General features: G+C 40.7%; 1 protein-coding gene across 1 annotated transcript; it reads right to left on the bottom strand.

The window, feature by feature from the left end:
- Positions 1–2,812: 2,812 nt before the first annotated feature.
- Positions 2,813–5,132, bottom strand: GLUD2 (glutamate dehydrogenase 2). The gene has a single exon (XM_003262287.4). It carries the CDS (start codon positions 5,059–5,061, stop codon positions 3,394–3,396), a length of 1,668 nt encoding a protein of 555 aa, XP_003262335.2. The 5' UTR covers positions 5,062–5,132; the 3' UTR covers positions 2,813–3,393.
- Positions 5,133–16,768: the final 11,636 nt, after the last annotated feature.

The following is a 16,768-nucleotide window of genomic DNA, read 5'->3' as shown; positions in this document are numbered from 1 at the left end:
GTGACTTACTTAATTTTCCCAAAAGTGTTCTTAGTATGTTCTACTTCCCAGGTAGTATGCATTTCAAAGGAGTCTTCAATGCCTTAGCTGAATGTTTTCCAAATTGTGATTTGTGGAGATGCTTGAGCCAGAGAAGCTCTGTTTTCATCTGTTTTCTACATTGGGTTTCCATTCAAGATTTCATTTGACAAATCAAACCATTTATCTGGTTAAAAATAAGTTTTAAAAGTACTGCCTAGACCAAAGGAATGATTAACAATTGATGTTTCTTATGCTAGGAAAGACCAGTAGAAAAAATATTTCAGAATCTTTCTATGCCCCTTAAATCCCAGATTTCTTCCCTTTTCTCATTGGTCTGTTACTGCTTCAGCATGCCTGGTGACTCACTCTTTATGGGGTATGACTGTGACTCAGAGCAAGCAACTCAGAGATGAGTCCATTTACAGAGCAAACATGGTCCTTACTGAAATCTCTCATTGAAATCTCCCAATTTCTCAGAGAAGTTGATTGTGCTAAAACCTGAGTGAATAAACCAGTGTTTAACTAATGATGTCTTTATGCTTGTACACTACTTTTTCAGGACATATACTTCGGTTTACTGATTTTTTTTTTTGAGATGGAGTTCCGCCTCCTGGGTTTAAGCAATTCTCTGCCTCAGCCTCCTGAGTAGCTGGGATTACAGGCGCCCACCACCATGCCCAGCTGGTTTTTTTTTTTTTTTTTTGTATTTTAAGTAGAGACGGGGTTTCACCATCTTGACCAGATTGATCTTGAACTCCTGACCTAGTGATCCACCCACCTCAGCCTCCCAAAGTGCTGGGATTACAGGCATGAGCCACTGCGCCCAGCCTGTTTACTGATTATTTCTATATGAAAAAAGTCCCTACCTATCCAGCTTTGAGAATTGCTGTGTTACTTCCTCACTTTGGGCTTCAAACTGCTTTTTCCTGGTTTCCCTTTTTATTAAAAAATATATATATACCAAAATAAATAAATAAATAAATAAATACCATTTACTTTTCTATTCCACTGAAGAACAGTTGGTATGATTTGCTCTTAAAACTCTGGCCAGCCAGGCATGGTGGCTCACGCCTGTAATCCCAGCACTTTGGGAGGCTGAGGCAGGTGGATCATGAGGTCAGGAATTCGAGACCAGCCTGACCAACATGGTGAAACCCTGTCTCTACTAAAAACACAAAAATTAGCCGGGCGTGGTGGCATGTGCCTGTAATCCCAGCTACTCAGGAGGCTGAGGCAGGAGAATCGCTTGAACCCAGGAGGCGGAGGTTGCAGTGAGCCGAGATGGCACCATTGCACTCCAGCCTAGGTGACAGAGCAAGACTACGACTAAAAAAACAAACAAACAAACAAACAAACAAACAACTCTGCCCAAGGTGGAGACCAAAAGGTAGTTGTTACCAAGCTAGGAGGGAGGTCTAGTTTCAGGAGAAGAACTAGAATAAATTTCTTGAAAGCTGTAACCATGAACTGCACCCTTCACTGCTTGTACACTAAAAAAAGAACAAAAGAGTGGGAGAAATAAAGCAAAGAAAGCCCAAGAAGAAGAGCAGAAGAAAGTGGGGTTCTAAAGGATAATAAACATGAAATCCAGCACTCAGACCAATTTATAATGTAAAACATATTTATATTGACAAAGCACTATAACCAAAGGTTTACACACATGAATGAGCATATATAACAAATTGGGACATTTTTCTCAAAGATGCCAAGATTTATGAAGTCTGGCAACAATCCCTTTGCTTTTTCTTATAACAACAGCTGCTAATTCCCTCTGTGACTTCTAACTGCCCAATTTTGTGAAAGTTGGATCAGTTTAAATTTAGAAGACACTCTATTCCAAGAAATAAAGTTCAAAAATGGAGTCATCTTTAAGTTAAATATGTCCAGGCCAAAATGTTGTCTTTCTGCTTCTGTTTCTTCTGCATTTCCTTCAGAAATGGAGAAGTACCATTTCACTCTAGGTTTTAGCACCAGCTTTGAAATAAGTTGCTGTCTGAACTACAGCAAGCTACTCCTCCCTTCTCTCAGTCTTCTCCTGTGTAAAATAGGTAAATAAAACTAGATAATTTGCAAAAGTCAACCCAATGCTCCCATTATTTGTTCTATTCTTTTATTTTTTTTGAAAACGTAGACTTTTAATAACTGCTTTTATCACCAGGTTAAGCCATGCAGTTACAAAGTAGTTAGAAATTTCTGAAGGGTGTTATAGTTAAAAAAAAAAAAAAAAGCTGATTCTTACACATATATTATCTAGCACTTCATGGGGACACTATAGTTCAAAAGGCCCTGGCCAAATAACTCCCAAATGAAACACTCAACCCAAGGTTGGTTTCAGCCCACTGTTAGTGAAGCTGGATGCAGAATGCAAAGCCTCCAAAAGGAGAGGATACAAAGTCAGCTGAGTAGGGGCCATTGGCAATGCTCAGAGCCAGCCAGACTTCAAACAGGGAGCCCAAGTGGTTTTTTTCTGGGACACTCTACTTGAATTATTGTTTAATTAGTCAACCATAGATCTTCAAAAGAGAATAATTAGTTAACATGATAAAAAGGTTACTGCATTCTTTGGACTATGTGTCATAATTATAACAAGCAAATTCTGACAGTTTTAACGAAAATAGCCTCCACTGTTTTGCAGGTATGAAGATAACTTAATTATCCACAGGGTTTTTAATGTTTGCTGGACAACAATACATGAATGATAAGCTATAAATGAAACTGTTTTATGATATAAAAGTACTTTTTTTTTCATTTATTATCTTTATAGGCATTCACTGAGTCAAGGTTAGGCTTGTTAAGTGATTAAAGGCAATTTGATTACAGCAGCATGTACTTATTCTATTCTAAAAGAATAAAATTCATAAACAGAAACAGCTTTTATATTTGTGTGCAACCTGCAAAACTGAGTTATTTTGCTGATATAAAATACTAAGAACTCACTTGAGGACCATGCCACCTTCTGAAAAGGCCACACACCTTCTTCTTAAATGTGTTAAAGTTACAGCATGTCCCAGACTCATCCAGAGTAAAACAAGTAAGCAACCGACTGCTCTTGACTGTCCCTTCCCCAGCACTAGCACTGATAGTGTTGGGAAAAGCCACAGAGCAAGGCTGCACAGCCAGATGGAGGAGGCTTTTTATTTAAAGGCAAAATACCAAAATGGCTCTCTGGTGTAGGTGATTTCTACTTTCACACTCAGCTTGTATATTAATTTCTTTCTCCTTAACGGGCTGATTTGGATTGACTTGTTGAGAATGGTATCCATTATTAATGAGTCAGGAGAGAAAGGGATTTCTGTGGTTATATATAAACTTGTGATAGGTCTGCAGAAGTTACACATGAAGAGGATAGTGAGGAAGTCAGCCATGATCCATCTATGTGAAGGTCACACCAGCTTCACTGTACACTTTGAAGACTTTCTCAATGGCATTGACATAGGCAGCTGTTCTCAGGTCCAATCCCAGGTTATACTTCATGGCTGTGCGCATAATTTGCCTGGCAGAACGCTCCATTGTGTATGCCAAGGCAGAGTGCACGATGTCTTTCTCAGATGCACCCGATATACTGTCTTGGAACTCTGCCGTGGGTACAATGGGAATAGTTCCACCACGCTTTCCAAATTTTCTTTCTAAACTCTCTTGAACAGACATGAGCAAGTGGTAGTTAGAATCCCTTTCATATTTAAAGGTCAAACGGCCATAGCTGACATGATTTAGATTCTTCAGCCACTCAAAGTAAGATACTGTCACTCCTCCAGCATTCACGTAGAGATCTGGAATAACCATAATGTTTCTCTCCAGGAAGATCTTGTCAGCTTCTGGAGTTGTTGGCCCATTGGCACCTTCAGCAATGATCTTGGCTTTGACTCTGGGTGCGTTGGATTTGGTCAACTGCTTCTCACTGGCAGCTGGGATCAGTATATCACAGTCAGCCTCCAAGATGCTTCCTTCATAGGGCTTTGCCTTGGGGAAGCCCAGAATGGACCCATGTTGCAATTTGAAGTCTTCCAGTTCCTTTGGGTCAATACCATCTGGATTCCATATATTCCCATCAGACTCACCAACAGCAATACATTTAGCACCAAAACGATGTAAATATCTCATAGAGTGTAGGCCCACATTACCAAATCCCTGAACAACAAACGTTTTATCTCCAAACCCTGGTGTCATTCCTAAAATGCTCATGTAAGAAGCTTCATTGATGAAGTTTTCAATCCCATGGAAGACACCACGGCCAGTAGCAGAGATGCGTCCATGGATTCCCCCTTGGCTGATGGGTTTACCAGTAACACAGGCGTGTGCATTAATATCATAGTGCCCTATGGTGCTGGCATAGGTATCAGCGATCCACGACATCTCCCGCTCACCTGTGTTCATGTCTGGGGCAGGCACATCAATGCCAGGACCAATAAAGCCCTTCTTTGCTAGCTCCATGGTGAACCTCCTTGTGATCTTTTCCAATTCATTTTCGGTATAGTTCTTGGGATTGATCTTAACACCAGCTTTAGCACCCCCAAATGGCACATCAACCACTGCACACTTGTATGTCATCAGAGAAGCCAAAGCTTTTACTTCATCTACACTCACATCAGCGCTGTAACGGATACCTCCCTTGCAGGGCGTGCGGTGCTGGCTGTGCTGGGTCCGGTAGCCTTCGATGACCTCCCAGGAGCCGTCGTCGCGCCGGATGGGGAAGGAGAGACTCAGCACATGGTTGCAGGGCTTGATGATCCGCAGGATGCCGCGCACCCGGTTCCGCTTCTGCTCCTCGCTCTCCCGGGTCCTCAGGTCCTTCACCAACTTGTCCTCCACGATGCTGGCGCCGCGATCGAAGAAGCCCTCTACCATCTTGAAGAAGTTGGGGTCGTCCTCGCGGTCGGCCACCACCTCGCTGTAGTGGAGCCGGGCGGCCAATGCGAGCCCCGGCTGCGGGGCGGCAGCGGGCTGTCCGCGGGCCCGGCCCAGCAACGCGGACCCCGCCGAGCCCAGGGCAGCGGGCCCGGCCCGGGACGGCAGCAGCGCTTTGCCCAGGTAGCAGTACATGGCCGCAGGCGGAGGGAGGGTGCGTGATGGTCGCGGAACAGGCGCGCTTTCTCAGACTCCCCGCGACTAGGAAGGAAGGGTCCGGCGCGGGTTGCCCTTTTTTAAGCCGCAGCTTCCTGCCTGTCCGGCTGTCCTCTCCCCTTGGGCGCCATCTAACGGGGAGGACGGACTTCGGGGGCAGGGCGCCGGACCTCCGCCTCGGCCGCGGCCTCGCCGGGCCTGGCTGGCCTGTTTGTTCTATACTTCTAATGTTTAATAATTACCCAGAGCTTTGGATATATGCAATTCTGCAAAATAAATCAAAAGGAGTCAGAAGGCAATTTTATTTCCTAATAGACCCTTAGTTAGAATTTAACTTAAAAGCCATTTTTAACAGATGTAAACAATATCTCCCCTCCTCTCCATCAAAGTCTGACTGAGACAAATGAAAAGATTTTTTAGAAGAATAAGACTATATCAAGACAAAAAAAAAAGCTAAGAAAGGGTACCATCAAGAATCTTTACAGAACTTCTGGAAAGTAAAAAGCAAATGGTACTGGCCTGGGGAATAACCAAAGAAAATGAAACCTGAGCCCTGGATGGCAAAGGTAAGTGCAATTCTTCCAAAGAGAGCCCTGAGTGAAATTTTAAACAGGAGTGAACAAAACAAAAAGCAGAGATTGGGCCCTAGAGTACTCATGGCGTTATTTCATTTAATAAGTTGCATCCACAAGAACTGGACCAGGGGGATCCTGCTCCCTCTGAGATAAAAAGGAGCAATTGGCAATGGCAGCTTTTGCCCCTTGGACAATGGTTCTCAAACTTGAGTATGCAACAGAATCACCTGAAGCACTTATTAAAACACAGATTTCTGAGATTCACTTGGAAAATTCCTTATTCAGCAGTCATGGAATGATTCACCTAACAACATGAAAGCATCCTAGAAGCTTTGAATTAAACTATTAAATTATTTGCAAGAAAAACAACAATGCTGCCAAAACATACAACATAATGCATGTTAAAAATCACAGGATCTGTTATTATGAAGAACAAGGCAAAGATGCCTACTTTTGCCACTTGTATTCAACATAGTATTAGAAGTTCTAATCAGAGGAATTAGGCAAGAAAGAAAAAAAAACAGAAAAAAAGTAAAATTACCTCTGTTCACATATGGCATGACCTTATGTGTAGCAAACTCCAAATATTATACAGAGAGAAAGAGAGAGAGAGAGAGACAAACATATACACAGAGGTAATATACAAATTCAACAAAGTTGTTGAATACAAAATAAACACAAAAATATCAGCTATATTCCTACATGCTATGAATTAAATATCTAAAAAGGGAACTAATAAAACAATTCAATTTACAATACTATCAAGAAAAGTACTTAGGAATAAATTTAACCAGTGAGGCAAAAGACTTGTACATTGCAAAATACAAAACATTGCTGAAAGAAATTGAAGGAGGCATAAGTAATGAGAAGACATTCCATGTTCATGAATTAGAAAACTTACAATTATTAAAATGGATAATACTTCACAAAAGTGATCTATAGATTTAAAGCAAACCCGATCAGGATCCCAATGATGTTTTTGGTATAAATAAAAAAGTCTATTCTAAAATATATGTGGAATTTCAAGGGGCTCAGAGTACTCAAAATAATTTTGAAAAAGAACAATGTTGGATGATTCAAATTTCCTGATTTCAAAACTTACAACAAATCTGAAGTAATCAAAATAGCGTGGTACCAGCGTAAGGACAGACATAAACAAATGAAATAGAATAGCCCCAAAATAAACATTAAACATATAATCAGCTAAAATTTAAAAAACTTTTATTTCTATTCAGGGGTACACATGTAGGTTTGTTATATAGGTAAACTCATGACACGGAAATATGTTGTACAGATTTTTTAGTCACCCAGGTACTAAGCCTAGTCCAATTGTTATGTTTTCTGATCTTCTTCCTCCCACCCTCCTCCCTCTGGTAGGTCCCAGTGTCTGTTGCTCCCCTCTTTGTGTCCATGAGTTCTCATCATTTAGCACCCACTTATAAGTGAGAACATGCAGTATTTGGTTTTCTGTTCCTGTGTAAATATGCTAAGAATAGTGGCCTGCAGCTCCATCCATGTTCCTGCAAATAACACAGTCTCATTCTTTTTTATGGCTGCATAGTATTCCATGGTGTATATGTATCACATTCTCTTTGGACAACCTGTCATTGATGAGCATTTAGGTTGACTCCATGTCTTTGCTATTCTGAATAGTGCTGCAATGAACATTCGTGTGCATGTGTTTTGTTTTTTTTTTTAATTTCAATAGGTTTTGGGAGAACGGGTGGTGTTTGGTTACATGAATAAGTTACTTAGTCATGATTTCTGAGATTTTGATGCACCCATCACCTGAGCAGTGCACCCTGTTCCCAACATGTAGTCTTTTATTCCTTGCCACCACCCACCCGTTCCCCCGAGTCCCCAAAGTCCAGTGTATCATTCTTATGCCTTTGCATCCTCATAGCTTAGATCCCAATTATGAGTGAGAACGTACAATGTTTGGCTTTCCATTCCCGAGTTATGTCACTTAGAATAATAGTTTCCATTTCCATCCAGGTTGCTGTGAATGCCACTATTTCATTCCTTTGTATGGCTAAGTAATATTCTATGGGATATATATATATATATATATATCACATTTTCTTTATCCACTCATTGATTGATGGGCATTTGGGCTGGTTCTATATTTTTGCAATTCTTTGAACTGATATGATAATTGTGACACAACCTATCAAAACCTCTGGGATACAGCAAAAGCTGCGCTAAGAGGAAAGTTCATAGCACTAAATACCTACATCAAAAAGTCTGAAAGAGCACAAATAGACAATCCAAGGTCACACCTCATGGAACTGGAGAAAGAAGAACAATCCAAACCCAAACTTAGCAGAAGAAAAGATATAATAAAAATCGGAGAAGAACTAAATGAAATGGAAACAAACAAAAAATACGAATGATAAATGAAACAAAAAGCTTGTTCTTTGTAAAGATAAATAAAATTGACAGATCATTAGTGAGATAACCAAGAAAAGAAGAGAGAAGATCCCAATAAGCTCAATTAGAAATAAAACAGGAGATTACAACTGATACCACAGAAATAAAAAAGATCATTTAAGCCTACTATGGACACCTTTATGAGCATAAACTAGAAAACCTAGAAAAGATGGATGAATTCCTGGAAATATACAACCCTCCTAGATTAAACTAGCAAGATATAGAATCTCTGAACAGATCAGTAACAAACAGCAAAATTGAAATGGTAATCAAAAAATTGCCAACAAAAAAAAGGGACCTGAGGACAGGCCTACTCAGCCTGATTCCACCTACTAGTGCTGAACATGCCATCAGGTGGTCTGGGAATCACCCTGCCCCATAAACCACCATTAACACCAGAGCACTCTTCCCAGGATCCTGGGAATGAGCCCACCCAACCTGATGCTACTACCACAGCAGGCATCCACTCACACATGCCACATGCAGGCCTGGGTACTAGCCCACCCAGCCCATTGCAGTCACTGCCAACACTAGTGAGGACCAATAGCAAGGCAGAGGATTGTCCTGCCACTGTTACTGCCATCACCATGCCACGCCCACTGCCAAGAGGCCTAAGGATATGGCCACTCACCCAGCCCACTTCTGTCACTGCCAACACCTGAGCAAGCTACCTGGAGCCCCAGGAATCAGCCCACCTGGACCAACTAATGCCAATGCCAGCTTATGCCACCCAGAGGCCCAGTGACAGGCATGCTCAGCCTGATGTTTTCACCAATAAAGCCTGAGCACTGGCCAACGTGGTATACCTGTGACCACGAAAATGTCACAGCCTGCACCCTATGCCACTGAGAAAATCACAGGCACCACTGACACTGCTTACAGCCAAAAAAATCATATGGAGACTGCAATACTGCACATACACAGAATCAAAGCACTACCCAACCAATATCATAAATACATCTTCAGGAAAAAGTTCTTCCCTACAAAAGCAAATTCAAAAATTGGAAGAAGCAACTGTTACACCAGATGCACAGACATCAGTGAATTAGCACAAGAAACATGGAAAAGCAAGGGAAAATGACACTTCCAAAGGAATATAATAATTCACCAGCAACAGATCCAATCAGAAAGAAATTAACAAAATGCTGAATAAATAATGGAAAATACAGATTTTTAAGAAGCTCAGTAAGACACATGAGAACTCCGAGGAACTATACAAAAAAATCAGAAAAACAACTTAGGATATAAATGAGAAATTTACCTAACAGACAGATATCACTTTAAAAGGAAGCAAATAAATTCTACAAGAATTTATGGAATGAAATACAAAATACATTTGAAAGCATAAATAATAGGCTAAATCAAGCAAAAGAAAGAATTTCAGAACTTGAAGACTACACTTTTGAAATAAACCAGTCAGATAAAAATAAAGAAAAAAGAATAAAAAGAATGAGCAAAGCCCATGTGAAATATGGAACACCATACAGCAACCAAATATTTTGGATTTTTAGTGTCCCAGAAAACAGAAAGAAAATAAAAGGGATAGAAAACCTATTTAATAAAATAATAGCTGAAAACATCCTAAGTCTAAAAAGAGATTTAGACATGCAGATACAGGAAGCTCAGAGATCCTCAAATAGATATAATTCAACAGGTCTTGTCTTTTTTCCCCAAAATGAATGACTAGGGACATTGGATGCCAATTCTCCTCAGAAAGATCAAAGTTACTGATGAATGCATGTTCCAAATAGAAAACTGTGGGAAGAGAGCCAGGACCTGTCAAAAACTCCTAGAGGAAGAAGCTGGGGTGCAGAAACAGAAAGCAGCAAGAGTCGGACAGAGATTGACCCCCAAGGAACTCAGATCCCTGCAGAAAGTGTAGGTAGGAGTGCTTCTCTGCTTCCCCCGCCCCTGTAACAATCTGCTGACTGCCAAACCATTGGAGAGCCCCTCTGCCCTTATGGCCCTGGGCAATACTGTTGGTGGTGATTTGGGAGCTTCCTAGGGACAGAGAACTGAAAGGTCATCTCGTGCAGGCATGATTGCATGCTGCTCAGACACAAACTGAGACAGTGGGTGCCATACCAGTTATAGCTGTGGTGCGCCACTGCCCTGCCCAAGGAATCTCTGCCTTGAGTCACCACACCACCAGTTTCCCTGCAAACATACCCCACAACGCACTCTGATTTTAGCAAACACGGAAGACTGGTGGGTCACCAGGGAGTTATATAGGACTCCTAGAGATCTAACCCTCAGCCTGGGCCACCTCTGAGGGGGGAGTGCAGCCTGCCACAGAATTCTTTCTTGGGATAAAGAATACACAGGCACAGCACCAATTTCTGAAGAGAGTAGCACCAGTAGCCAGGAATGGATGCAAAGAGTCGGTCATCTCTTACCCTACTCCATCCACTGTTGCGGACACAGCAGTTTCTCCCCTGCTGGGGGCCAGCACACATTCAGTTGGAGAAAGCACTGTTTTTTTTTTTTTTTTTTAAATATTTTGATCTTTTTAAAAAAACGTTCTGGGATACATGTGCAGAATGTGCAGGTTTGTTACATAGGTAAACATGTGCCATGGTGGTTTGCTGCATGTATCAACCCGTCATCTAGGTTTCAAGACCCACATGCATTAGGTACTTGTACTTATGCTCTCCCTCACTTTGCCCCCCACCCTCCGACAGGCCCCAGTGTGTGATGTTTCCCTCCCTGTGTCCATGTGTTAACATTGTTCAACTCTCACTTATGAGTGAGAACATGCGGTGTTTGGTTTTCTGTTCCTGTGTTAGTTTGCTGAGAATGATGGTTTCCAGCTTCATCCATATCCCTGCAAAGGACATGAACTCATTCTTTTTTATGGCTCCATAGTATTCCATGGTGTATATGCCACGTTTTCTTTATCCAGTCTATCACTGATGGGCATTTGGGTTGGTTCCAAGTCTTTGCTATTGTAAATAGTGGTCCAATAAACATACATGTGCATGTGTCTTTATAGTAGTATGATTTATAATCCTTCGGGTATATACCCAGTAATGGGATTGCTGGGTCAAATGATATTTCTGGTTCTAGATCCTTTAGGAATCGCCACACTGTCTTCCACAATGGTTGAACTAATTTACACTCCCACCAACAGTGTAGAAGCATTCCTATTTCTCCAGACTTGCCAGTATCTGTTGTTTCCTGACGTTAGATAGCATCTCGTTGTGGTTTTGATTTGTATTTCTCTAATGACCAGTGATGAGCTTTTTTCATATGTTTCTTGGCCAAATAAACGTCTTCTTTTGAGAAATGTCTGTTCATATCCTTCACCCACTTTTTGATGGGGTTGTTTTTTTTCTTGTAAATTTGTTTAACTTCCTTGTAGATTCTGGATATTAGACTTTTGTCAGATGGATAAAATTTCAGATGCAAAAAAATTTCTTCCATTCTGTAGGTTGCCTATTCACTCTGATGATAGTTTCTTTTGCTATGCAGAAGCTCTTTAGTCTAATTAGATACCATTTGTCAATTTTGGCTTTTGTTGCAATTGCTTTTGGTGTTTTAGTCATGAAGTCTTTGCCCATGCCTATGTCCTGAATGGTACTGCCTAGGTTTTCTTCTAGGGTTTTCATGGTTTTAGGTTTTAGGTTTAAGTCTTTAACCTATCTTGAGTTAATTTTTGTATAAGATGTAAGGAAGGGGTCCAGTTTCTGTTTTCTGCATATGGCTAGCCAGTTTTCCCAGCACCATTTGTTAAATAGGGAATCCTTTCCCCATTGCTTGTTTTTGTCAGGTTTGTCGAAGATCAGATGGTTGTAGATGTATGGCGTCATTTCTGAGGCCTCTGTTCTGTTTCATTGGTCTATATATCTGTTTTGGTACCAGTACCATGCTGTTTTGGTTACTGTAGCCTTGTAGTATAGTGTAGTATAGTTTGAAGTCAGGTAGCACGGTGCCCCCCACCTGTGTTCTTTTCGCTTAGGATTGTCTTCGCTATACAAGCTCTTTTTTGGTTCCATATGAAATTTAAAGTTTTTTTCTAATTTTGCAAATAAAGTCAATGGTAGCTTGATGGGAATAGCATTGAATGTATAAATTACTTTGAGCAGTATGGCCATTTTCACGATATTGATTCTTCCTATCCATGAGCATGGAATGTTTTTCTATTTGTTTGTGTCCTCTCTTATTTCCTTGAGAAGTGGTTTATAGTTCTCCTTGAAGAGGTCTTTCACATCCCTTGTAGGTTGTATTCCTAGGTATTTTATTCTCTTTGTAGCAATTGTGAATGGGAGTTCACTCATGATTTGGCTCTCTGCTTGTCTATAATTGGTGTATAGGAATGCTTGTGATTTTTGCACATTGATTTTGTATCCTGAGACTTTGCTGAAGTTGCTTATCAGCTTAAGGAGTTTTTGGGCTGAGACAATGGGGTTTTCTAAGTATACAATCATGTCATCTGCAGAGAGACAATTTGACTTCCTTAGGATTGTTCTGAATGGAAAGTTTACTGTACTGAATAGTGCACATTATGTATGCAAGTAACAAGTGACAATTCAAAGGCCCCTTATGAGATTGTTTCACCACAGCACATTCACAAATCTCTTTTTTTTATTATACTTTAGGTTTTAGGGTACATGTGCACAATGTGCAGGTTTGTTACATATGTATCCATGTGCCATGGTGATTTCCTGCACCCATTAACTCGTCATTTAGCATTCGGTATATCTCCTAATGCTGTCCCTCCCCCCTCCCCCAACCCCACAACAGTCCCCGAAGTGTGATGTTCCCCTTCCTGTGTCCATGAGTTCTCATTGTTCAATTCCCACCTGTGAGTGAGAACATGCAGTGTTTGGTTTTTTGTCCTTGCGATAGTTTACTGAGAATGATGTTTTCCAGTTTCATCCATGTCCCTACAAAGGACACAAATCTCCATACAAAAATGTGTTTAGTTATTCTCCGTGGTCTGGATTTGCATGTGGATGTATTTTAGCTCCTGACCCAAACTCTGTATGGTAAAATGAATCCTTGGAGCTACTGATTATAAAGCTGGAAGTTTCCAACAGAGGTCCCAGTGTTGGTCACAGCTCCAGATTTATGAACTCATAAAACATTAACTGCATTTCTCTGTGATTTGTGTCTCATTCTGTTTTTCACATATGATGTATAAGTGAAGTATGCTATCCCCAGATGACATCAGTGCCCTGATAAACCTATAAAATGCTCTTGTGTTTAACTGTCTTCATACCCTAGCAACATAAAAACTGAATGATATGAAGATGAATGGAACATCTATAGATTTCTTAAAGCTACTGGTTTTACTGTCCTAAGCTGAAAGAGTATTAAGTGGGTCAAAGCCCAACATGAGCTAACTGGGCTCTATCAGCAGAAGTTCTGGTAGGATGATTGGGCTTCCTGGGTGATCTCCAAAAACTTTTTTTTTCTCACATTTCCTTCAGGGACAGTGGTACATATTACTTTGGGGGAAAAACTGCTATTTGTATTTGCTGTAGTAAAGGTTGCCAGTTAGACAACATTCCTAACAATCGTCCCTCAGACCAAGACCATGGAAGCAGATGGGCAGCACTAAATTTTATGAAGCCTTGTGCTATGGTCTGAGTGTTTGTGTCTGCCTAAAATTCATACGTTGAAACCTAATCACCAATGTGATGGTATTAGGAGGTGGGGCTGGTATTAATCTACTACTTGGATATGTCTGGGCACATATGAAAGGATTATGAATGAATGATGAATAGGATTAGTGCCTTTATAAAAGAGGTTCCAGAGAGCTACTTTGCTTCTTCTACCATGTGAGGACACAGCTAGAAGGCTGTGAACCAGAAAGTGGGCTCTCACCAGACACTGAATCTGCTGGCACCTTGATCTTGTACTTCCTAGCTTTCAGAAATATGATAAATACATTTTTGTTGTTTATAAGCTACCCAGCTTATGGTATTTCGTTATAGCAACCCAAATGGGCTAAGAAACCTTAGTTCTAAAGACATTACACAACTGATGTGAAAGGCTGACCCTAATAGAATAGACAGGTGATTCCTCTTGTTTGGGCAATTGGCCAATCAAATTCAAAAATGGCAAAAGGACATAAAAATGAACCAAGCATCAGAGCCATTGCAGCTTGAAACAAAGCCAGTCTCAGGTTAGATAATCCCCATGGCCAAAAAAGGGCCACAGACATAAAGAACATCGCAAGAGTATGAATGGGAAAAGGGAAAAAGACAAAGAAGCATATGGAAAAAGAGGGGCTTAACAGAAAGGGAGTGGAGGATATCAGATGCCCTAGACAAGGTAAAGTAGGTGCCAGTTGAAGGACCAGCCAGCAGAGCAGCATCAGGAATTCAAAAGGACAAAGCAATCTCATCTAATCTCCTTGCGATAAAATTTATCATACAAACCGGGAGACTTTTGGAAGTAAAAAGAGGGTGCTCCTGATAATTATACCAGACCTACAGGTGCACATTGGACTTTTCTCTGGCTGACTGGTCAACCTTTTCATAAGATCCTCTATGATCAGGCTCCTAGCTACCTGCCTTCTCACACTCACCTTACTCTGAAGCAAAAGCTTGTTCTCAGGTACCTCTGCTATTCTAAGAGCAAAAACTTCTTTCCCACAGTGAAACTTCTTTCCCACAGAGAAGCTCCTATTCGTGTTTCCTATGACCGCACACAAGAGCCCTAGCTGGTTAGCTCAAGTTCCCAGGCCCACCATACTAAAGAGACTAAAGTAAAATCAACAGACCTCACCACTACCTTCTCATAAGTTATTCTAATTCAAGGACAAAAGACAAATCTATCTCATTCCGGGCCCTAAGGTTTTATCCTGTGGATCAAGCCAGAGAGTACCTTGGTCACATGCATGATTCTAGAAAGAGCACAGTGCAGAGGATTGTTAGAAGGACCCTGTTGACCAGAAGCCTCATTGATAACATAAACAGTCAATTAACATATATTTTGTATGTTATATGTATTATATATTATGTTATTATAATAAAGTAAGAGATAAGAAAAGAAAATCATAAGGAAAAGAAAATACATATACTATTCATTGAGTGGAAGCAGATCACCATAAAGGTCTTCATCCTTGTCTTCACATGGAGGAGTCTGAGGAGGAGGAGAAAGAGGAGGGGTTGGCCTTGCTGTCTTAGGGGCTGCAGAGGCTGAAAAAGTGGAGGAGGTGGAAGGGAGGCAAGAGAGGCAGGTACACAGAGTGACTTTACTGAAAAAAATTTGCATATAAGTGGACCTGTGCTGTTCAAACTTGTGTTGTTCAAGGGTCAACTGTACTTAGTAGATGTGCAATACATACCTGTCAGCTGCTTTATGGGTATGTTGGCTATAGCAGGACTTTATCTCACTTTAAATACCTTGCAAAAGACACCACGGGGTGTGTCAGACTGTACATCTTCCTTTAACTTTAGACAACTCCCATTAATGGTGAGAGATGCATTTAATGAATGAAAATGAACTCATAAATAGAACATTTAAAAGAATATATTAGAAACATAACAGAGCTAAAAACCTCCAGAGCAAGGAAGGGAAGCAGTGCACAAATTCAGCCCTCAAACAGCCAAAGCTTCACAGTCCAGTGCTAGTAAAAATTGGTCAGAGACTCTAGGATAATAGGAATTATCAGACCTGTGTCAAGGCTATCAAAACATACCATCTTTTCCAAGAAAGCACTGGAAATCCAAGTCTCCACCAGCCTATGCCCATGGAAATCATTCCACCTGCAGAAATTGTTCCACCAGAGAACAAGCTAGCACAATTCCAAGTTGCTCCTTCGAGCAAAGTGTAAACTCAAAAATGACTTCTTCAGGCCTATGGCTCATTAGTGTTCCACGATTGAAACATTTTCTTTTTTCAATCACCTCCTTACCCAATCCCTAAAGAAAGGAAAAAATTAAACTTTAGACCTTCAAAGCAAGTCAAATGATAGGTGAGTCTAACTGAACAAATAAGAGGTGATTCATTGGCTGATCTGTCTTCCCAAAGTGGCAGAAGGGGGAAATTTATTGCTTGTCTCACGCATCCTTCAATATTACCTGCAAAGCAAGCAGATTTAAAGTAACCTTAGCTTGGTGCTTAGGATATTTTGGCCCAACTCCAAAGCTACTTCCATTATATGCATTTTGCACATACACATATATACAGAGACAAATGTCTTTGCCATACCAAGATCATTCAATATCAAGACAATTAAATCCTCTAAAATAAAGCCCCATTTTGACTAATTAAATAATGTCTAAACACACTGAACAGTGCCAATGCTTTAGAAATACTTGTTCACTGTTCTAGCACTCCTTAACAAAAAGATAGTTGTCAACAAGGAGAAGTAATTTGCATCATCAGGTTAAAACCCTTCCTCTCTCCTCCAGCCCTGCTATCACTTACACACCCACACCAACCACCACCACAAACTTAGATCTAGACAATTTTGGAAAGGCGATTTTAAAGTCTATCTAAGTGGGTTTTTTTTTTTTTGCAGCCTTTGGCATTTTAGCTTTAAAGTGCTTCTCTCTCATTTTCCAGCAGTCTCTCTGAGCCAAAGTCAGTTCTCATTCCATCATTCCACAGGGCAGCATCATTATGCATGGCTTATAGTACTTTAGGGAAAAGGATGGAATGTAAACATTTCCATCCAAGCACACATTATCAAACTGAGCAGGCAGTGTAGGTGGGTGATGTACAAC

Source organism: Nomascus leucogenys, chromosome X, assembly GCF_006542625.1.
Source record: "Nomascus leucogenys isolate Asia chromosome X, Asia_NLE_v1, whole genome shotgun sequence".
Lineage (NCBI taxonomy): Eukaryota > Metazoa > Chordata > Mammalia > Primates > Hylobatidae > Nomascus > Nomascus leucogenys.
This window is presented reverse-complemented; position numbering and strand designations above follow the sequence as displayed.